The sequence below is a fragment of the Oikopleura dioica genome, chromosome 1, assembly GCF_907165135.1.
Source record: "Oikopleura dioica chromosome 1, OKI2018_I68_1.0, whole genome shotgun sequence".
NCBI lineage: Eukaryota > Metazoa > Chordata > Appendicularia > Copelata > Oikopleuridae > Oikopleura > Oikopleura dioica.
Genome location: NC_137291.1, coordinates 6417402 through 6440648, shown reverse-complemented (window position 1 = coordinate 6440648; position 23247 = coordinate 6417402). Strand labels below are relative to the sequence as shown.

Sequence of the window (23247 nt, the reverse complement as noted above, 5' to 3'; positions counted from 1 at the left end):
TTCTTCAAGACGAGTTTCAAAATTTTGATGCAAAAAATTATAAAAATCAATTTTTAGGTATAAACAGGAAATTTATTGAAATAAAGCGGCAGCTGTTTTTTGTGGAAGATGAGTTTTTTCTTCATTTTTTTCTTCGTTATTTTTTGTCGGCTGCTACCATCTTGTGGTCTTCTGTACAGACGTGCGTTCTGCCATGTTTGATTCATGTTCTTAGTGGCGCGATATTTACACAAGAAAAATTATATCAAAAAGTGAAAGTAGTTTTTTGGGGATTGGGAAATTCAGGGTTGATGGTTTTCTTTTTTTAAATAGTACTCGCGTGTTTCGTTTTGTGATGATCGCGGATGGTCGAAATTTTGTCGACCGCGACGATGAGTTAAAAATTAACACAAAAAATTTACAAAAAAAAGACAAAAAAAATGTGGCAAAAAAGATAAAAAAAAATCGGCGAGATTTCGTTTGAAAATTGAAGAAGTCTTTTTTGAAAGCGCAAAATATAAAACTACGGAAAAGGAGACGCGAAACAGGACTTCAAGGAAATTTAGTCAAGGGGGCTTTGTTTGTACTGCGACTGATTTTAACCTCTTACGCCCTGATTGTTGCCACTTTCCGGATACTGCTCGGTGGAAGGGGTTTAGTTTCGGCTTCGGTCGTTTCCGAAGATCTTGGGCTGTCCTCGTTGACCTTGGTAGCCGTATTCCTGCACGACGAGACCTGAAAATTGGTTGATAAAAGAGCGAAAAGAAGGATTAAGGGTGTAGGTATCGATAATTTGTCTTACCATCAAGAGAAAGACAATCGTTGTAGTCCTGAATGCTGCCTCTATTCATGATCTTGAAGCTTTCGCAACCCTAGAAATCACCATTTTAGTAACTTTGCAAAGGTATTTTTGAAAAGTACGTTGATGGCGCAGCAGAATTTCTTGTCCATATCAAACGAAACTCGTCGGCAGCAGCATCGCTTCTGCGAATTGTAAGCCTGTCCGTTGCAGCAGCCGATCTTGACGTTTTTCATTGGCGTTGGAATTTGACGCCAGTTTGCATCGAAGAAAATTGTTCTTGGCTTCGGAGAGGGCTGTCAAAAGTTTCGATTTAGCTTCAAATTTTACAAAACTGATATCTTTTTATGAAATTACACCAACGAAAATAAATTACTCGCCGGAGCACATTCGCGCCTGGAATTGACGGTTGTATTTGTTAAAGTGTCGGACGAGTCTGTTGGCAGATCCCTTTCTACAAGCCCATTTTCGAGATGCCGAGACAAGCCCACTTTAAATTTTTTGCACTAATATTGCCTTCATTAGCCGTTTATTAACGTTCTATTGGTGAGAAAAAATTTTCATCAATGGGAAAAAGGAAGGAATCTTGGTCAAAAATTGTCAACCAAGATTAAGATAAGAATTTACTTCAAAATCTTAATTTTGACACTATCATTGCGTAAATTAAGGGTTAATAATCGTTATATTATCGATAGAAGAAAAATTTAATGGAGAGAATTCTCTGAATCTTGGTTACGAGAAAAAAGTTTCTTCGCACTTTAATTGGTTTGAAAAAGCCAGCCCCTCCGGCCATTTCCCCGCGGGGATTTGGCTGGAGGGGCTTTTTTACGTTTGGTCAATTTTGGCCTCAGGCTCGCCAAACGCAAAAAAGCCCCTCCAGCCTAATCCCAGCGGGGAAATGGTCGGAGGGGCTGGCTTTTTTTTTGGAAAATGTGAGAAATCTTGGTCAGAAAATTCTCAACCAAGATTTAGATGATTATTTTATTTCTTATTAAAAATTTAATGCTATTATCACGTTTATTAGCCCCTTCTTAACGTTATTTTGTCAATAAAAAATTTTTTATTATCAGAAAATAATAAAAATCTTGGTCAGAAGACATTCTGAACTTATAAATTGCGCGAAAGACAACTACTCTATTGGCGGAGAGACTTTTTCCAACTGGGCTTCTTTCGCGTATTGCAATCAGAAAATCTCCAGGAAAGAAAAAAAGAACTGGAAGATGTGCTACCTTGCTATGTTGGAAGATTCTACTGGCGACGCACAAGTTGAGTTCAAATTCAAACTCCCAAAAAACCAAATTTCTTCGATTTCTGTCACAGCTCACTCGGCGACTTATGAAAATAGAAAAGTCTTTTGAGTAAAAATCTAATTTATTTCTTTTTGCACAGAAAATGCTAGCTATTCTAGGTTAGTCCTTGGCATTCGGAACCGCTTTCGTAGCAATCTTTTTTTTAAATCTTGGTGCACCGCCCCGGAAGGTGGCCTCGATCGAAAAATTCTAGCGATCTCCCGCGGCGCGCCAAGATTAAAAGTTAGATTGCTCTGGAAGCAGCTGAACTGGCCTTTTTCGGATTTTTTGGACAGAGTTAGGGAGCCCTCGAAAACTTGGTTGGCAAGTCTCAAATCGTCGTCAGAGTAGATAAAGGGATTAAATTTAATTTCAGCTAGCAATCCCTTCTTACTTGATCTTGATTCTAGTAGATCCACACTCGAAGATCCAATTTTCTTCAAAAAAGAGTCATCTCCACTTTTAGGAGCGAGAAGATTCGACAGAAGATTTCTAGTTCTCGCTGACGCTTCGCCTATTGCTTCTGAAACAAGTTTCGAGTCGTTTTTAAATTTCAAGGCAAGTTGCATTTTTCGGAAATACTCGTTAGTTCATTTTCCATCATTTTTTGAAGCTCATCATCCTTGCTTACATCTTCGCAGTTGTATGTGTCGAGTTGTCGCATTGGTACAAGGCACGAGCATGTGAAGCTCCCAATTGTATTGATGCAGATTTTTTCGCACAAGTGATCCCCCTTTTCGCATTCGTCGACATCGAAACAGGTATCACAAAACAGACATCCAAAACAAATATCGCCGGTAAATCCTGATTGGCAAAACATTCGAAGCTCCTATCAATATTTTTACCAATCGAATTTTCAGGGCAAGCATTTTCCTCTTCACATTCATCAACATCATAACAGTCACAGCCATCATTTTCATTCCATCAACACAGTCACACGAGTAGCTTCCGATCGTGTTACTGCAGATCATATTTTCGTCATATAGTTCAAGGGAACACTCATCTTCATCAACACACTCCAGATTCTGGCAGTTTGAAAATCCAGAGCAATCCAGAGCAAAAATTCTTGCAGGTTGAAAATTCTGGACAATGCTCGTTTATGTCCCATATTGAAACTTTTGAAGCAGTCATCCTTTAGGACATTCGGCGAATGTTCTGAACTTGAAACCTGCCTGCCAAATAAGCGCCACCGAGCGGCATTCTCTTTGAATTTGAAAAGCTAATTTCTAAATCGGTCTTTTTTAAATTTATAAGATGCATCATAAGCTCGAGCAAATAAGCTTTTCAAAAGGCTTTTTTCAGAAATTCATAGCTGCTACTGGGAATTTTTGAGAGCGGTTTGAAAAAACACGAGTAAGATTCCCTGAATTTTCAGCGTGCGCGCGCGTTTGGCCCTCACAAATTTTTGTTAGCAGTTATGAATTTATAATACTGTTTTTAAGAAACCTTATAGGCTCGTGACTCTTAACCTTTTTTAAAAATTAAAAAAGGCGGTTTTTTGAATTTTCGAATTTCCACACGCGCGCCCTAATAGCAACATTCAGAGAGATTCCTCAAAAATTGGTTTCTTTCAATTTTTAAGAAAGTTTTCGAATCACGAGCCTTTTAGTTTTCTGAAAATCTTAATTTTATTTCCGTTGCTGAAACAGTAAATTTCTGGGGCCGAATCGCGCCCGCATAACGAAAATACAGCGCATCGCACTCGTGCACTTTCGAATTGCTCTCAAAAATTCATGGTAGCAGCAACGAGATTCTTAATAATACTTTTGACAAGCTTATAGGCTTGACATTATAAAGCTTGTTAAAAATTTGAAATAAGCCGATATTAAGAAAATCTTTCGATTTCTCTCTCAAAAGGCGCCACCGAGCGGCGGGCAAAAAGTTAATCTTTCCTGCTTCTTGGAATCGGCAGCTTGTGCGCGAAGTTTGTCTCACGCCGAGTTGATTTTATCACTTAGCTCCTCGATGGAGCTAGAGTTTTTTTTTTGAATAAATACAGCTTCAAGATTGTATCAATAAATCAAAATGCCAAGACTAGTTCATGCCAATGATGAAGAAAGAATGAGAGCCCGACAGGGAGCTTCGTATAGAAGAGCCAGAAGGGTTGCTCGACAAAGAGTTGCACCACTACAAAATCAGAGACGTAGAAATCAGAGAGAGACTGATAACATCCCATTGCTTCCAGAAGTTTTATTATCCACTATTCGAGCTACTGACAAAAATGCTTTTGGTGACATGGCTTGGCTAATTAAAAAAGGCCTTCCCATGGCATTAAAGGCATTGTCGAAGCATGGATTTACGCGGATAATTCAAGAGGACAGAGGAAACACTCCCGAATATTACGCCCAAGTTTACTCCATGTTTTCGACCGACCCGTGGAGTCCTTATTTTGATGGCGATGCTTTCAAGCCTGTTAGAGATCCGAGGTAATTTCAAAAGTAAGATTTTTCTGGCAAAATTTTTGATTGAAATTAACCTATTTTTAGATTTGCTGATGCTACTCAAGAATATCTCTACCATGAAAAAACCGGCGACTGGGACATTGCTGGAGTTTTTCTTCGGGAAAATTTCAAGCGACATGTGCTCTACGAAAACGACTGCGAAAAGCTCCGCGCCTTGGCGAATCTTTCATGCTTCAACTGGGAAAATACGCTCAACCTGATCCAACTTAAACAAATCTTTGACGAAAACTTGGCGGATGCAAAGTTCAAGGCGGCCATGTCCAGATACGTCTGCTCCCGATGCAAGTGCCTCATCAAGAACAAGGCAGAGCTCGTCAAACATGTGCGTGGAGTACATCCTGATCATCTTGTCCAAAATAGCATCGGCGAGCCTAGAGTCGATGAATGGCAAAAGACATCATTCAACAGAATGATCCAGTCTGATATTGGCAACCAGATGCTCTACGTCTTTTACGAGCAAGGCCCGATTCACCATGATTTGATGCAATCAACAAGAACACTCATCGCTGCTGCGCCGACAGAAAATCCCCGGATCGAAGAACACAACATTCATGTTCTTTCTGACCTTCCCACTGCCCCTCCTGTAAATATTTCATTTGCTCAAGAATACAATCTATCATAAAAAAATGTTTGTTTGTCTTTATTTTGCAAAATAAGCAGATAAAAAATTCAAAAATCTTCTGCCCCTCTGGTCACTCCCGAAAAGGGAGCAACCAGAGGGGCTGATGTATTCGTTAATCATTTTTTAAAGTCTTCCTTTATTTCAATTTTCAAACTTGATTTTTCCCTTCAAACTTGCTTTTTTCTAAAATATAATCCCATATCTGAATTCCCCGTGTCCAAAAACCCCTTAATCCCCCTTTTTAGTTATTTTCATGAATTTTGGCCATTTCGAGCTTTATGGCTCTTGTTGATCTTTTTCCATATGGGCCGGGCTTGGCTTCTGATCCGCTGCGCTCAGAGTGGCGCTGTTGTGGTGGTGAATCCGCTGGTCCTGGCCGTGGCTTTTTGAACTCAAGTGACGGCCAATCAGCGCGCCGCGCTGTGAACTTTTTCACGCCCAGGAAAATGCTCCGGAGGGGGCGGGCGAGTTTAGCCGCAAAAGATTAACGACGGCAGCTTTCAGAGGCGATTCGGCTTTTGGACAAGAATGGACACTTGATCTTGGAAATTAACCATACTACGTTTGCTTCAAGGTAGTACACGCGTTCTTGTTACATAATTAAAAGCTGGTCAACTTGTTTTCCGACAACTTGAAAAATGGCTCTCTTACCCGTCCTTATTTTTAGGCTGAGTGCTCAATAACTCATTCTTCTCTTCAACACTTTCGATTCAACTAGAGCTAGAATCAGAGGAAGTCATCGAACTCTTTGATCTGGCTCTAATGATCTGGCTCGTCATTTTTTGGTTCTCCGGGTCTGCGGTCAAGGCAGCCTCCACCTTGCCCAACTGCAGTTTGTAATTTGCTAGTTGCGAAATCGGATTGTCCATTTTCAATTTTTCTGAGAATTATTCAATAAATGGTTTTTGCGAAAGAAGACTTTTTTAATTGGAATTTTCAAAGCTTGACTAAGTTTTTGAATACAGAAAATCTACTTTTTGGAGACAGAAAAGAAGAATTTAGTTTTTGATTGGCTTTTTTGCAAAGTTGAGTAAGTGTTATACAGTGTTATTTATAAAATTAACTATTTAACAGTTTCTTTTCCGTGAAAGAATGAAATCAAGGAAGATTAATCCTCCAAATGAGAAATATTTAAAATCTTTGAATGTCGATATGCTAGCCCCTCCGGCCATTTCCCCGCGGGGATTTGGCTGGAGGGGCTTTACGTTTGGAGAGCCTAAGACCGAAATTGACCAAACGTAAAGCCCCTCCAGCCAAATCCCCGCGGGGAAATGGCCGGAAGGGCTGGCTTTTAAAATGAAAGAAAAGTTTTTAATCTTAGTCTGAGATTAATTTTGACCAAGATTCTGAGAAAGCTCTCTACAGAATTTCGATTATCGATTAAATTTTAATTTTCGATTAAATTTTAATTTTCTCATAAAAAAAAAACACGGAAAAACAAGTGCACGTATCACAGATTTATATTTTGGCACTGATTTTTGAATGAATTTGGAAAGAAAGCTGCAGAAAAAGCCGTCAAGGCCGCTGGAGAAGAATATGAAAAGCAAATGAGAGAATATGAAATTGCTGTGGAGAAGCAAAAGGAGGCAGAGAGGAATATTGATGAAGAAATTGCCAGACTCGAAGCTGCGAAAAGCAAGCCCAAGGTTTCAGGGAAGGTTCAAATGAAGAAAAGGAGCTCAAAAGATTTATTGTCATATTGTTGAACCAACAAGTAGCTCAAGTGACTCCAAAACCAGAAAGTGGAATTGAAAACACCTCGTTCGTGCGCGAGTCTCCCAGCCGAATGAGCAAGGCTTCCCTCCCTCAAACTCTCCGAGCATCGACTCATGCTTCCGCTCGTGCTTCCGGAAGATCCTCGGCAGTTCCCAAGCCTAGAAGCTCGCCGCCAGAAAAACAAGCGAAAATGGAAATTGATGAGAATTTGAATAGGCAATTTTGTTGAAAGAGAATTCTGCAATTCTTCCTGGTTTTCTTCCTTGTTTTCAACGAAAAATGAGTACCACAAACAATTCAAAGCACATCACAGTTTTCACTGAAGCGGATATTGAAATGATTTCTATTGCGGCTCAGAAATCCGAGGTTCAATAACAACAAGATTTGAGCGATTTGATTATTGGCTTGATTGGATCCAGATTTATCCTCCTTTCTCTAACTCCTTTCTTTCCTCCTTTGATTTCTAACTAACCTCTCCCTCCATTCTTTAAAATTATACAAGCATTTAAAACAAGTTCAGGTGACGACCTACCACGACGAAGGAACATCCCTCCTCCCCTCTGAGCACCGATCTCCGACCGCGATGACTCAAATGTCGCGCTCTGGCCACCAAACTCCCGACCAACAACTCAACGGTTGGCACGATACTGACATCTAAGCCAAAATCGACATGTCATTTCCTTAGAAAAATCCCTGTTTCCTTCACCAATGTTTGACCTAACTTTCCCTCTTTCTTTTTTTCCCCGAAAAATCAAAGCGTACTAAGCATTCTTTTCTTTACTGTTTTGACCGTACAAGCGTTTAATTAAAACATGTTGCACTCCGTAAAAGTTGTTGGTTCATCTATTTGTAAGAATTTCAAGATGACAGGTCAGCAAAAAAAGAAAGACCTCCCAAAGGTCATCGTTCTTTCATGCGCACATCATGAAACAAATACAATGCGATGGATACAATATCAAGATCAATCTCCGTAAACCGCAGAATAGTTCATTAAAGATTTTCTTTCTTCTGCTAAACTTCGTCAAAGCCATGAAGCACTTAAAAACGACGGCAAAAGTTCGGGTGCGGTCAGAACGAGAGTCGCTCGAGAAGAGATGAAGTTACTTTCTTCCTTCTTTTTGACTACGAGTGCGTTTCACTCGACAACTATTATCTCCACGTCTGCTACATCAACAACTTCATTCAGCCCAACAGAATCATCCCAGCCAGTCAGCTACTGCGAGTTTCCAAAGCTCAAGCAAGGCTGTGACCCGGACAATGGAGCAGCTTTCGGATCGTCAGTCAAATGCAAAAAGAAGTGCAACGGTTTTAAGGAAAGGAATTAACGTCTGATAATTTACAAGAAAATTTTTGTCGGACATGCTTAAATCCAATCTAAGCAAGCGACAAAGACAAAGACCAGGGTGATCAGTCGAAAATATGGTTCTGTTCTCTACTCAGTCGACTTCAAAGGGAAAACAAGGCTGCCAGCAGAGGAGGATTACGTCGGAATGGTTCGCTTCAAAATTTCCAACTGCGGCGAGTTCGTCACTGACCATCATCTCCACTTGCAAGATCTACATGTTTCATTTTCTGACCTCCAACTTGATGTCTACGAAAGTCAGTTCATCGGACATCAAACGCCGAAAAAGAAAGACATGGGACGAAAGAAAGTGTTTTTCTCCAGTTTTCTCGACGATATCAACAACGAGAACTGAAGAATGAGAATGGTGACTCTTTGCTGATGGAGGTGAATTTCAATGAAGATCAGCACGACTTTGAAGCAGTGGAAGAATGCGTGACAAAAGCTAATTATTATTTCATGACCAAGGTGAGAATCAAGCTCTTTCAAAACCAGCCAAGCCTTAATTCAATTTTTAGCAAATCGATGAAGAAACCAACAACGAAGACTACACCAAATGTATGCTCCATTCACTCTACAAAGAGCCGATCGATTGGGAGGAAACTTTCGAGTTTCCACCCCTATCCATGCCGAAGACGAAAACTTGTTCAAGCCCTGGAAGTTCTTCGAAAATCGCTGGTGGACAAGAAACGAAAAAGGGAAGATACCCCTGGTTTGCTTGGAGCGAGAAGACGGGCTTTGATGAGACCGAAAACTGCGGCTTGACAATTTTGACAAAATACGAGGACGGTTCTGACGATTGGCTTGTGACAGACTCGTGGTGCTGCTACTTTGATATGTCCCGATTCAACATCCATATTGGCGCTTATGACTTGGAATACCCCGACAACGATGAATACATAATCAATCCCATCGAGTATCGAAATGGAATTCTATCTGAAACCAGACAATGCATGGTCAGGGTTCCGAATCTGATTGACAACGCACCCGATTCTTGTGCTGGCGGATCGTGTTTTGAGCCAGCTTGCTTATCAGATGTGGAGTTGGAAGAGTAAGTTAAATCTTGGGTTGAATTTTTGTCTTAATAATTTTTAGTGGAACAAGCTGCTATATAGCTGGCCTTGGTGACTACATTGAGTTCGTGCCCGAGCAAGCGACGGTTCTCCGTGATGCGGTTCTAATCTATTTGGATGGAGAATTCAAATCAATCGACGAAAATGACCCAGCAAAGACTTGCCTTGGTGATACTGGCGGAGGGCTCATCTGCCTCGTCGATGACTATCCTGTTCTCAAAGGCGTGCTTGACTACAATTGGGGCCTTTGCGCTGAGGTTGACGATTTAATCAGTGTCAGTTTTGTTGACGCGAACGAAATGGAGAGCTTTGTTCTCACTCCACCTCCTGTGACAGAACCAACCGAAACGTCGACAACTGACTCTTCTCCGCTTCCCACTGGTCCTGGAATCTTCCCAAATGCGACTTTCGAGCAGCCATCTTGGAAAAACATGACTTGTGAAACTCCTCTTGAACCAATCGAGAGCGAGCCTCTTACAAAAATCGTCGGCGGAACAGATGTGCCGATCGATGCGCATCCTTATTACGCGAACTTTGATTTCTCCTGCGGAGGGACATTGATCACAATGTTTGAAGATGGCTCTCACGATTTTGTACTGACTGCTGCGCACTGTTGTTTCGGTACAAATATAGATGATGCCCTTGTGCTTTTAGGAGTCTCAGTCATCGACCGGGTTGAACCTTGCAGTTTGGACCTTGAATTGCAAAACTTCAAGATTCACGAAGATTACGATCGTTTTGATTTCAACAGTACTGACGAGACTGGAACTCCTCATGACATCTGTCTTCTGAAAATTCCCAATGTCAAGCAGTCGCTCATCAATCAGTACGGCCCTGAGGGCCCAGAAACATGCGCATCGAAGATATCCCCAGCATGTCTTCCAGCAGACCATGTTGCCGACGGATCTTACTGCAAGGTTGCAGGTTATGGGGCTGGTAACGAGCCATCGCATCTTTTGAATGAAGTCGGCGTTTACACATTTTCTAACGAGTACTGTGAGGCAACGAATATGATAAGTTTCGAGCCAACAACTTGGGAAACGCAGTTTTGCGCTGGAATCCCAGATTTTGATGGCGATGGACAAACTGACGGAGGGAAGGATTCCTGCCAGGGCGACTCTGGAGGACCCTTGGTCTGCGAAGCTTTTGGAAAACCCGTTGTTTACGGTGTTGTTTCTTGGGGTTTCGGCTGCGCTGCTCCGAACTTTCCAGGAATTTACGCTAAAGTCTCCAATTATGTTGACTGGATATTCGATACAATGGACAATCTTCAAAATTCTTGAGCTTTGGAATAGGAACACGATCTTCACGAAAACACGTTACACAAATTGTCACTTATTTAGGCGATACTTCTTTTGCTTTTCTCAATACACTTAGCATGCAAAAAACGGTTTGATTTTCTTGAAGTCTTATTTTGCTCATTTTATTGCATATTTTCTTTCAAGATACAATTTTTCTTTTATAAAAGAACACAAAAATGGCTTTGACCATCAGTTGTAGCTTCTGGGAGAATTTAAATTTTTAGAAACATTTTTAATTCGAAATAAAAATTTACCTTTATCGAAGGCTCCAGCATTACCAATAAGCTTCACCACCGGGCAATCAGCAGCAGAACCGTCTGAGTATTTCGACTCGAAGAACTCTTTCTGGGCAGAATCAAGGTTGTCGTAGGCCCCTCTCAGATCGTCCAAAATTGATCGGAATTTGGTCACTTGATCAGGGCGGAGCTTGTCGTAAAAATCATTAATTGCACTCATTTCTTTCTCACTGTATTGCTCTCCCTCAGAAGCCTTGATTATATGCGGATGGAAGCGGAAGTCAATTTTATTTTTGTCGCTTACTATTGCTTCCTATTTTCTTCAGCGATGATACGAAAGGGACAAGTTTCAAAATAAGAATGCAAAAAAAAATATAGAAAGCAACTTTTTAGGTATAAACAGGAAATTTATTGAAATAAAGCGGCAGCTGTTTTTTGTGGAAGATGAGTTTTTTCTTCATTTTTTTTCTTCGTTATTTTTTGTCGGCTGCTACCATCTTGTGGTCTTCTGTACAGACGTGCGTTCTGCCATGTTTGATTCATGTTCTTAGTGGCGCGATATTTACACAAGAAAAACTTATATCAAAAAGTAAAAGTAGTTTTTTGGGGGATTGGGAAATTCAGGGTTGTTGGTTTTCTTTTTTTTAAATAGTACTCGCGTGTTTTATTTTGTGATGATCGTGGATGGTCGAAATTTTGTCGACCGCGACGATGAGTTAAAAATTAAAACAACAAATTTACAAAAAAAAAGACAAAAAAAAAATGTGGCATAAAAGATAAAAAAAAATCGGCGAGATTTTGTTTGAAAATTGAAGAAGTCTTTTTTGAAAGCGCAAAATATAAAACTACGGAAAAGGAGACGCGAAACAGGACTTCAAGGAAAACAAGTCAAGGGGTCAATTTTGTACTGCGACTGATTTTCACCTCTTACGCCCTGGTTGTGGTCCATTTCCGGATACTGCTCGGTGGAAGGGTTTTAATTTCGGCTTCGGTCGTTTCCGAAGATCTTGGGCTGTCCTCGTTGACCTTGGTAACCGTATTCCTGCACGACGAGACCTGAAAGATGGTTGATAAAATGGCGCAAAAAGAGGATTAAGGGTGTAGGCATCGATAAATCACTGCGTTGAAAACGTACCATCAAGAGAAAGACAATCGTTGTAGTCCTGAATGCTGCCTCTGTTCATGATCTTGAAGCTTTCGCAACCCTTAAAAATTTTAGTAATTTTGAAAAGGCATTTTTTGAAAAGTACGTTGATGGCGCAGCAGAATTTCTTGTCCATATCAAACGAAACTCGTCGGCAGCAGCATCGCTTCTGCGAATTGTAAGCCTGTCCGTTGCAGCAGCCGATCTTGACGTTTTTCATCTCGAAAAACTTCTTTCGGAGGCGGATGAGGCGGATCTAGATAAGTTGATGAGGAAGGAGTTAGTTTTGCATAAACATCAAAATTTTAATTTTTATTTAGTACTTATTTAGCTCAAATTTTTTACCTCCTCTCGGCTCAAGCTTTCTTCTTCGTAGTTGGCGGGAACGAGTTGTTCTTCTGGGATTTCTCCGACGAGTTGGACCATTGTGGCTTCATCTAGAAAGAAAAATGAAGAAATGAAACACCAGAATAATAATGCAACTTGTGTCTTTATGAATTTATCGATTGTTAGATTCATGGAATTTAAATAAGACCCATACCAGCTGTTATCCAATCCAGCAGAACGTATGTTCCTTATAAGAAAATCATAAAATTAATTATTACCTTCTTCTGGCTCTTCAAATTCCGTCGAAACAACACCCCCACTGACTGGATCAACAGAAGACAGATTGAATTCCGAGATTGGATTTCGTCGTGGAGTAACTTCTTGCTCTTCCTCTTCCTCGACTTCTTCAGAAAAGATTCCCATGTGAGCATCTGGGAAGGGAGCGTCGGGCCCATTGTATCGCGGGTAGATGATTTCCTGGAGCGGCTCGACATCCAAACCGACGTCCATTTGCATGCCGGGAGCGGGCTCTTCTTCTTGGTGAGAGTTTCCGCCCTTGTGCTTTTTGTGGATTTTGTCGGCGTCCATGCATGTCAGGTGACCGTTGTCAGATCGGGTCACCTTTCTGAATCGCTCCAAAGAATCGGGCTTGGGCTCTTTTCCCTGTCGTCGGAACTTGATTCCGTTCAAGACTGAAAATAAAAAGTTAGTTTCAATATAAAAAATTGAGGAAAAAAATGATTATGAAGCGGGGTTGTATGGCACTAGCGCGTATTAAATTCCAAATGCGATAAAGCGATCAAAAGGATTTTGCCCGATGCGTTGGCACACGTGACTCTTGGCTCAAGAGTAGTGCCATCCCAGATGCGTGTATCTCTCTCTATTCCAGTCCTGAGACTCGCCCCAAAACAACCGCGAGCTGAATTTACGAGGGTATTGGACAGAGGGTTGAAAATTGACAATTTCTTTCTTTTTTCTTTCAAGTGGCAATTTTCGCAGCCACGTCAATCAAGAATTCAACACAGAAAAATCGCGACGAATGTCTCGTTTTTTGGTTCTTTGAAATCGAGTCTCGCGCAGCCGAGGAATGCCAATTTTTTGGCAGCTGACGTAAAATCAGACGAAGGAAGAGAGTTAATCGCGCCACAGACATCGTTAGAGTGTGGATAAGTGACCACACGTGACCTGGCTCACTGGAGCCATCTGCTCCGCTGCGAATCGTGAAAAAAGACATTTTTTCATTTTCGCGGTCTCGTGGTTTCGGAGGAGCACATTATCACCTTCGCCAGGCGAAATTCCGCAAGGAGCAGGGGCCAATTTTAGACAACGAGAGGCTGACACCCCCTCGGAACGAAGACCCGTCTTTTTCGGGTTAAAGGATCACCCCGCAAAATCAAGATTGTAGAAATCAAGTCATTTTATGAATTCAGTTGAAAAAAAGTTCATTTTTAAGACATTGACTTTAGAGAGCTTCAATTGAAAGCCGTGCAGCGGCTTTTCCAAAAACGAAGCCGCTTCGAAATCTCAAAGAGATGACGAAAAAAATTATGGCGAAGCCGCTCTGCGGCTTCGTTTTAAAAAAAGCCGCTACGCGGCTTTCAGGAAAAGCTCTTTCAAGACCCTGACGTTATTTTTTAGACCGATTCATTTCCCGCATCATGGAAAATCCTTTAAATATTTTGCTGGACAACTAATTGAAAATTGAATTGTCGCAATTGGAAATTCTAGCTAATAACAGAGGCCCCGGAAATGTCCCCATGTTCGTCTCTACACGCTCCTTTCGCCCTACTCCGAAACCGCTCGACTGGCCGGTCGAAATTGATTTGTTGAACGCGGAGGAAGAGTAAGAACTAGCCTCAGCGACAAATGTCGCAACGAGAGAACATTAGAGGTCAGTCTTGTCGGGCCAAGAGCCGAACAAGCATGTGATTTAAGGGCGAAGAAACGAGCTTCATAACGAGCACGGAGCGATCTTAAACGCTCTATCATTATTTGCACTACTAGGGTTCAACGAAAACAATTTACCAAGCGAAATTTTTTCAAGCTTTTTTCAATTTTTGGGTCAAAAAATGACAGAATTTCTCAAATAAGAAGCTTTTTTTCAATTTAAATCATTATTCGTAGTTTTAATTGGAAAATTTGTCATTTTTTGAGCCAAAAATAGACGTTTTAAACCGTGTAAATGGTCATTTCCAACTTTGTAAGTTGTTTGCTGAGTAAACTCTTGTTTTGAAACATGTTTCTTAGAAGTTCCTATCGCTGAAAAAAAGGACTTTTCCACGAGGCATCTATAGAATCGCTGTTGGCACAACAAACCCTTCGCGCTCAACCCCACGATGAGTACTACCGAGAAGAGGGCCACTTGCCAGATTATCCCAAACGGAGCTAGGCACCGTTGTCCGCGGCTTTTCAAATACTTCACGATAAATTTCAGTTCTACTTCGACAAAAAATTCATCCTTAAAAATTTTTTCCAACGAAAAATCCTTCGAAAAATTGAGCATCAACCCTAACCCTAACCCCGGCAAAAAATCATCAAAGATACCCCTTTTTCCATCAAGAAACTACCTTCCTCGCCGAAAAACGGCGCCCTACCCTTAATAACAACGGGATGAAGGGCTGGGCCGACGTTGCCCCTAAAAGGCTTATGCTTAACTCGTAAAAATCGACAGGTAAAACGGCCGTCGATTTTACGCTGTGGCGCTTTTGCGGTGATGAACTTGATAAAATCCTCTTTCTTGAGGATTTTCGCTGACCAGGGCCAGCTCATTTTCACTTATACTTTTACGAGATCGTATTTCGCCCTATTTGGGAATGGCGGCAGCTGTATTTTGGGAGACACTTGTATTTTCACTTGTTGAGCCTTTTTCCGGAGCGTTAGAAGCGTGCTCGTATTTTCACAGGCGTCGCCAAAATGAGCAGCTTCTTGACTCGACTTGAAAAAACATTTTTTTTGAAATGAGCAGTCGCCGCTCATTCGAGATAAAAATTGATAAAAGACGAAAAAAGTAATAGAAAGAAAAACTATTTTTTCAATCGACATTTGGCTTTTAGAAAATTGAACTATCCTTTTTTTTGAAAATGTTTTTCTTTCTAAAAATCCAGCTAAGGAATAAGGGAGCGCAACCAATACCGAAGTGCGGTAAGGGTGTGGCGCAAAGGAAAGAGCGTTCATGCCGGAAAATGACCTAACGTTGGTTAAAGCGAAAACAATCAGTTAGAAGAAACGATGACTGGATGGAAGATCAAGCAAATGTGCAAATAGCTGCTGGTTCTGCTGCTGACTTCTGACAGAAGCCCCCAAAAGAGCTGAGCCAATTTGCCACCCGCGGGAGCAAGATGGAGCGGAGATCAATCAGTTAATAGGCTTTTTTTGACGACTTTTTCAAGAAAAAAAAGCTTTTTACTGAAATGCCTCTGACCCATTTTTAGCCACTTTCAAAGTCTTTCTTTAATTTTTCTTACACAAATGTTAAATTTAATTAATGTTCGTTCGGACTTATTTTCAGAGGATTTCAGTTTAATGATTTTACGTAAAACAGAATCTAAATTCCTCCCGCCTTTTTTGATGGCAAAACAAACTCGCAATGTTGGACCGTATTCCAAAAGGAAGGGGAAACGTGAACAACCGTAAAGTTGAATATATTATTTCAAGCAAGGAAGGCGGTCTCACAGGCGGACACTCCTGATAACCTCGCTTATCACGTCGAAATTCAAAGACGTCGCGGTCCAGCCCAGCGCGATGCTCTGACCGCAACCAACAACGAAAAAACGGCCGCTTTATCGGCCGGATTAAAGCGACCCAAAGCGTCCAACTCAACTTCCCAAAACTTCAACGATTTCAATCAGCGGTCAATTAAAACGTTCCCAAAATCTAGGAAAAGACCACAGTCACAACTGAGTAAAAACTTGTTAAAAAACTTGAAAAATGGTTAAAAATTTACAAAAAAAAAAAATTCGGTTTTGGTAAAATGACTCATTTGAGTACAAATTCCAAGTCGTGAGATTTCAAGAAGTAATCTCACTTGTGGTAACGATCAGAACGGCGTAATATCCCTGCGCTTTTTCTCGTTCATTTCTGGTTGTAATAAGAATGAGGGTGTAACTGCTACACCCTTGACAACGTTAAACTGTTCTAAAAGCAGCTCTCTTTTTTCAACGAGGAATTTTCGCGTTCTTGTTTGGATGAGACGCATTCCTCCCGAGTCTCAGACAGTGTTTGAAAAAACCCGCCCGCAAACCCCGCGGGGGCCGCGGGCGGGGGCCACGGGCGCCCGCGCCCCCCGTACCCGCAAGAAATCTCGGATTTCGCCCCCGCGCCCGCCCGCGCCCGTAGAAAATTTTTGATCTGGCCCCCGCGCCCTCCCGCGCCCGTGGAAATTTTTTTCGCGCCCGCGGGCGCCCGGGGCTCACCATAAATTGGTTAAAGCTAGTAAAGAATATTGGGTTTTCATCTAAAAAACTTTGCGTAAAATGAATGAGCCCCGTTCCTTGATTTATAAATAAAGAGCCAGTTTTTTAAATAAAGGCCGTTTTGGCAATCTTTGACTGGAAATTCAGCCGATTTGGATTATGAATCCAGACGAACATTATTCTCAATAGAACTTCTTCAAAACAGAGAAATCTACCTTTCTCATTGCATTCTACCATCGACGATTTTTAGCGGCGGCTAGATTCTCCGTTCCGTTTCTCTAGATTTGCCTTAGCGGAACGCTCATTTGCTCGTTGAAAGGAAACCCGCTCTACGAGCAAATGAGCGTGCTGCTAACGCAAATCTAGAGAAACGGATCGGAGAATCTAGCCGCCGCTAAAAAGTCCACGATGGTAAGCTATCGATAGACCCCTTATTTGTAATTTTCGGGCCGTCTCAGCCCCGTTCCTTGATTTTTGATTTAAGGGGCTTGACGGCCCTTCGGGCCGTCTCAGCCCCGTTCCTTGATTTTTGATTTAAGGGGCTTGACGGCCATTCGGGCCGTCTCAGCCCCGTTCCTTGATTTTTGATTTAAGGGGCTTGACGGCCATTCGGGCCGTCTCAGCCCCGTTCCTTGATTTTGATTTAAGGGCTTGACGGCCCTTCGGGCCGTCTCAGCCCCGTTCCTTGATTTTTGATTTAAGGGGCTTGACGGCCATTCGGGCCGTCTCAGCCCCGTTCCTTGATTTTTGATTTAAGGGGCTTGACGGCCATTCGGGCCGTCTCAGCCCCGTTCCTTGATTTTTGATTTAAGGGCTTGACGGCCCTTCGGGCCGTCTCAGCCCCGTTCCTTGATTTTTTGATTTAAGGGGCTTGACGGCCATTCGGGCCGTCTCAGCCCCGTTCCTTGATTTTTTGATTTAAGGGGCTTGACGGCCATTCGGGCCGTCTCAGCCCCGTTCCTTGATTTTTTGATTTAAGGGGCTTGACGGCCATTCGGGCCGTCTCAGCCCCGTTCCTTGATTTTTTGATTTAAGGGGCTTGACATAGGCTTGGAACATTGAGTTGATCAATCTCAGTTTTGTCTCCAACCCCACCCACACCCATTGTTTTAAAAAGTCAAATTATCTTAGTTTTTAGCTCAATTATGGTTTTTTTTTGAGAGTTGTTCGTCTTAAATTTGCAGATTAATATCCCTCGAACCCGGGGGGCCTACGGGCGTTTGGGTATCGGGCGCCCCCTGCCCCCGGGCGCCCGCGGGCGCGATTTTTTGCGGGGCCCCCGCCCGCGCCCGCCCGCACCCGCGCAAAATTCTGAAATCGGCCCCCGCGCCCGCCCGCAACCGCGCAAAATTTTGGAATCGGCCCCCGCGCCCGCCCGCGCCCGCGGAAAATTTTGAAATCCGCCCCCGCGACCGCCCGCGCCCGCGGAAAATGTTGCGGGTTTTCAAACACTGGTCTCAGATAGGAGACATCCAGATCAAAGCAGAAGAAAAAGAGAGCCATTCTAAACTTCCGGTATATAAAGCGAAAGAGCCAAGGAAAAAGGAGCGTTCGTTTTATGGAATGCCAGTGTTTCCGAGCTCTTGAATTCAAGAGAGCATTTTCCAGATTCCGACTGCAGCTCATCAAATGCAGCTCAAATCAATGAACTACTCTGGCCAAAATTATCAAATCGAAATCGAAATTGCTAATTCAAATTCTTCATTCTTTTTTAGAACATGAAAGTTCAAGTCTTTTCTTTCGTTTTGTAACTATATGACTGCTCTTTCGATTCGTGAAGCAATTCGTGTCAATGTGTCGAATTTATTACGCGATCGAGACGATAGCGCTTTCTAAGTTGAACAAAATTCTTCTTGACATGATCGTGTTTGGTATCCTCCTTCTTTTTCTTTGAAGAGTTGAGAAAACTTTCTTCGAGGAAAAAGAAGCACCGAAGATGGATGAAGGAATCGGTAGTTGATATAAAAAAGACGATCGTTCTGCTGGAATTCTAGAGCAAAAGGGCAAACCTCCTTGTCAAGTTTTTAACTCGATCGATCAATGCCCTAAATTCTCCCGTGACAAGAGCCAGGTTGAATGAACCCGCCCTGGAACGTGTCGAATTAATCTAATGCGCCAATTGGAAGTTCCCTCGAGTTGGAAAGAAATGAATTAGGGACTCGAAGATTCTTTTCTAAAGATGATTCCGAATTCCAGCAATTTTCAACTGAAGAAACCGCGGATTCGAGAAAAGAGGTCGATTGTGTAAATTTGGTGGGCGCAGCTGCTCCTCGCTGGTCCCGTTTAACCGGCTCTTTATTCAACCAAGGCACCTTGTTTCGATTTTAGAAAACAGCAGGACAGAAAAAGAAGCAGGGCATTTTCTCACGTGACCGGAGCTGCTCTGAGAGACTCTGGGCAGCAATAATTAGCCTCTCCCTAATGTTTCCGTTTTTCTGACCTCACAGGGCCAAACTCTTTAGTCGTCTTTTGGGAAATACGATTTTGAGAAACGAAAAGTTCCAACGTTCATTTTCCCGAAAATAAATCACGTGGGATTAGACAGAGCGTACGCACGTTTAGGTTTGTTTAAGACCGGTCCAAAAGGACGAAAAAGGGATGATCCTTGGATTTTTGCTTTTGAAGGAATAAACTGCGCTGAATTTTAATTTTAAAATGACTTCTCTGAATTCGAACGACTAAAAAAACGAAAAAAAAATTTTTTGAAAAACCATAATTTTTGAAAAAAATCATCGTAAAAATATTTTTGATTCAGATATTATTCGACGAGAAATCACAAATATAACTCTGACCTGCCATTTTGGGACCGTCATACTAAGAAAATCAAGACGAATAAATACTTACAGACAATAGGAAGATCTTCAATTGGAACGTATTCATCATCTGGAGCCTGGTATCTGACGTATTCCTTGTGCGCTTCTCGAGCTTCGAAAAGCTCTCTGTTGGCCTCATCAGCCCAGGTCAATTCGGAAACGTCTTGGGGAAGAGTGTGTGAGTTGTAGTTCGCGGCGGCGAGGGCGATGATCGAAGCAATGAGTTTCATTTTTGGTCTTTTTTAGTTCAGAAAAATGAGGAATTGTTTGAGAGAGAAAAACGTGGGGCGGAACTGAGGATTGTTATTTTAGAGGGGTGTTGATTTTTCTTGGTGAGAGTCGAAGGCGAAATTGATTCGAGTTGGCATTTACCGCGAGCGCGTGGCCATCAATTGGTGGAAAATAGAGTTATCCAAAGCCAATCTTTCCGTTATGTATCCATCATGGAAACAGCTAGGGTTACAACTGTGTTTCCATGGTGGCTTTTACGCTTCTTATTGTCATTTTTGTATGCTCTCGTTATAACTAAAAGTCTGCATATGGAGGGGTTTCATAATGCAATTGAGCCTTATTTTATTAAATCAGGATTAAAGTTAACTGTAACATTAAACAGAACGAAAATTTGGCATCTTTGTAGTGTTCAAATTTTTGCTCTAGAGATTCTTTAGTTCATTTTTAAAGGTCAATCTCGAAGTTGTTTTTCTGACTTGACGCGTTAAACCTTATGATGACTGGTAGTTCGCAGCGAGTAGCAACGGAAAAACGGTAAATACTGGCTCGGAACTAAGTAAATTGCGGCCTCGAATGGAACGTCAATCGGCTCCACTGGCCGCGTTAATCTGGCCAACGAGCGGTGCACCGCCGAGCCCAGTCATGGGATTCTGAGACGCTCTCGCCAGATTTGCAATACTCAAAATCTCCGAATCATCCCGACTTCGGGTGCCTTATTAAATTAATCTCGAGAAGATCGGACACGAATTCGAAATTGACTGAAATTCCGTTCTATTTTTAATTTTAAATGTTTGGTTCAATGAAAATTAAAATCGTTCTCGAGCATTTTCGATTCAAACTTAAGGGAGTCCTAACGATAAATTTTCTAAAGAAATATTGCTTAGAGATTTCTCAATTTACTCCTCAAATCAAGGCATTTTAAAATAAGGGTGTCACTGTGTTATTTTTGAAAATGGGTTTAACGCCTTCTACCCCCTTAAAAAGAGCTGCGGAAATTTCTAAAGTTCATTTGAACACGTCTCATCGTCAGAAAAACACCCGGAAACATTTCGATATTATCTTTGAAATGATACAACGATAGGCGGTCGATAAGAAAACTCCACGATACTAAAGATCACGATTTTTTGCTAATTGAGAATCGAAAAGAGACACGAACATGGATCCGCAAGAACAAGAAACAGTTGTTTTACGCGTGAACTCGGACTCGTGTAAAACGTGTCCTGTGAAGTAGAATAGAAAGAGCGGTGGGTTATCATTAATAATTGTTGTTTTGGCGAAGCGAAATGGATTAAATTGGCATTAAATGCATGGACACTCGTGGATCGAGAACATGCACAAGTCTTGTTTAATAACATTGGAAATAACAATATGGTACCTATCAACAATCGAAGATTAAGTTTCTGTCTAAAAATGGTGCTACCAAAGTGAAGTAATTGGCCATCTAACCTTTGTAGAAAAAGTGCTCCCTTGGCAAAAGGGTCAATATTGAGATAAGGGCGAAATAGAAGCCTTTCTCTTTCGAAAAATCTTTGAAAAGAATTTTTCCTCGAAACGGATAACACGTGATTGCTAGGCTAAGAAGAGAGCTGCTGCCGGGCGTTATCGCATAAACTGAGCGTTCGTTTGTTAACAGCGGCTGCCGAGGAACTTGTGCGCTTATCGCACTTGGACCAGAAAACACCTTTTCTTTGTTGGAAAAGGCGACAAATGCAAATTGCTTATATTGGGTTAACTCGGCCAGACAGCAACTCAGTTTTCTTTTTGCATCACAACTAAGGAGCACCTGTTCCACTTACGGGACTTCCGCGTAAAATCATTTCAGATTCTAGATAAAAATAAGGGGACACCACAAATCTAACAAAGATGAAACAAATAAGTATTTTTCTAGTCATTTTAAAAAATGAAATAACTATAAAAGTACAAAAATTTGAGATATCTGAGCTAGATCTTAGAATAATCAATACATTATCATTGATTATCAAGTTTATTTAAATCTAAGTCACGTGAAAAACGACCAAGAAATTCAAGTCAGAAAAAGCACTCTGGTCAACCTCAGGTCGGGCCCTCTGTCAAACCTTGTGGCCAAACAACCTCCACCATCCAGTCAAATATACATTCTATGCCCTTAATCTTAAGGAGGCGGCTTCTCGATCATGACCGCGGATCTGACGTAGAGCTCCGACCGTGCAACGTTGTACAAAATCACAATTTAACGCGCGTTTAATTGCTTGGAAAATTAACGAATCCAATTTTTAAAGGCGGGTTTCAATTAAAGCGAGCTTTTCAGGCTCCTTTTAATTGATATTAAATGATAATTAGAAGGAAACTAAGACTATCAAAGTCATTTGAAAACAAGGAAGAGTAAGCAAACACGGTAAAAAGTGGGTTAAAAGTGAGTAGGATAATAGTTAATTCCGCAAAATTGAAATTTAAGAAACAAAAAGACGCGCACAGGGGTTTTAAAATAGTCTTTGGTTCCCTATTTTAACCCGCTGACGTAAATGAGCCACAAAAACACATTCTCCTCTCTTTCAAAAATAATATTTCTGGACTAAACCAATTTTTGGAAGTGCATTTTTGGATAACCAATAAGATTGCTGCATTTGGCCTACCGGCCAATGAAAACCCTATCCATAAAAATCAGTTCCAACAATTGGTTCTACCCGTTTTTCTGAACTGTGCCTGATGAAAAGGTCGTTTTTTTTCAAATAAAATTCGAAGAAAAACGCTGCTTTTTTTCTCTGATTTCCGAAAAGAAGTTTTCAGAAAAGAAGTTTTCTTTTTCTTTCTTTTTTTTCGGTGGAGGAAGGGAGTATTTCTCTTGTGTAAAAAGTAAACGGTTCTTTTCTTTCTTTTATGCTTTTTATAAAAGTAAAAAGGACTCTTCTATTTTCTATTTCTTGGTGCTATTTTCCTGAAGCTATCGGCTTGACCAAGATCGGCTGGTACGTTTGCGGAGGGCGCGCGCGGGAACGGCTAGGTGGCGCTCGCACTCCACGAACCTTCACGAGAGGTTACGCATAGCACGCGAACGCGTAGAAGAAAAAACGCTCCTCGCGCCACCGCGTGGCCAGCTTTTGGCAGCACTTCCAGGGATGACTCTTTTGAGTGAATGACTCTGACGAAATTGCCAAGCATTGACTCAGGTGTTCCTTCGCTCTCAGCGCTTTCAGGGCCAACTGATTTTCAGATGATCAGCTGAAGAATCAGCGGTTTGTTTTAAAAACCATCTTCTCATAATGACTTCTGATAACATTTTCGCGAATTTAAAAAGTGGGATTGAATAGAAACAACGCCTGAATTATTAAATTTCGACTTTAAAAAGCTACTTTCGACTTTCAAATAAGAAAAATTTATATTCAAATGAAAAGATTAGAAAGTAAGGTCTGGCTTTAGAAAGCTGCTTGCGGCTTTCAGATCAAAAATGATACTTCTTGAGCCGCATATTTGAGAAAGCCGCAAGCGGCTTTTTTACTTTTGTTCCGAGATTGACCGTTTTTT

At 41.5% G+C, this 23247-nt stretch overlaps 2 protein-coding genes across 3 annotated transcripts; one reads left to right on the top strand and one right to left on the bottom strand.

Annotated features, from left to right (window-relative positions):
* Positions 1 to 63: 63 nt before the first annotated feature.
* Positions 64 to 22659, bottom strand: LOC145701507 (uncharacterized). Of its 2 annotated transcripts, none has more exons than XM_081778734.1 (7): positions 22429 to 22659; positions 19547 to 19752; positions 12569 to 12982; positions 12309 to 12400; positions 12070 to 12219; positions 11955 to 12024; positions 64 to 714 (listed from the first exon to the last, which is right to left on the bottom strand). In XM_081778734.1, the coding sequence occupies exons 2-7, from the start codon at positions 19743 to 19745 to the stop codon at positions 635 to 637; spliced, it is 1005 nt and encodes a 334-aa protein (XP_081634860.1). In that variant the 5' UTR covers positions 19746 to 19752; positions 22429 to 22659; the 3' UTR covers positions 64 to 634. The 2 variants fall into 2 exon arrangements, with proteins under 2 accessions (XP_081634860.1, XP_081634852.1); XM_081778726.1 differs by lacking the exon at positions 64 to 714 and adding an exon at positions 11206 to 11875.
* LOC145704538 (uncharacterized) lies at positions 8519 to 10649 on the top strand. Its single transcript, XM_081781996.1, has 3 exons — positions 8519 to 8677; positions 8728 to 9260; positions 9305 to 10649. The coding sequence occupies exons 1-3, from the start codon at positions 8591 to 8593 to the stop codon at positions 10563 to 10565; spliced, it is 1881 nt and encodes a 626-aa protein (XP_081638122.1). The 5' UTR covers positions 8519 to 8590; the 3' UTR covers positions 10566 to 10649.
* Positions 22660 to 23247: the final 588 nt, after the last annotated feature.

Coding starts and splice junctions, on each gene's coding strand:
- LOC145704538 (XM_081781996.1), top strand. CDS start 8,591: ATGGAGGTGAATTTCAATGAAGATCAGCACGACTTTGAAGCAGTGGAA. Junction 8,678..8,727: donor ATTATTATTTCATGACCAAG/GTGAGAATCAAG, acceptor TTCAATTTTTAG/CAAATCGATGAAGAAACCAA. Junction 9,261..9,304: donor TCAGATGTGGAGTTGGAAGA/GTAAGTTAAATC, acceptor AATAATTTTTAG/TGGAACAAGCTGCTATATAG.
- LOC145701507 (XM_081778734.1), bottom strand. CDS start 19,745: ATGAAACTCATTGCTTCGATCATCGCCCTCGCCGCCGCGAACTACAAC. Junction 12,401..12,568: donor ATTTGAAGAGCCAGAAGAAG/GTAATAATTAAT, acceptor TTTTCTTTCTAG/ATGAAGCCACAATGGTCCAA. Junction 12,025..12,069: donor AATTCTGCTGCGCCATCAAC/GTACTTTTCAAA, acceptor AAAATTTTTAAG/GGTTGCGAAAGCTTCAAGAT.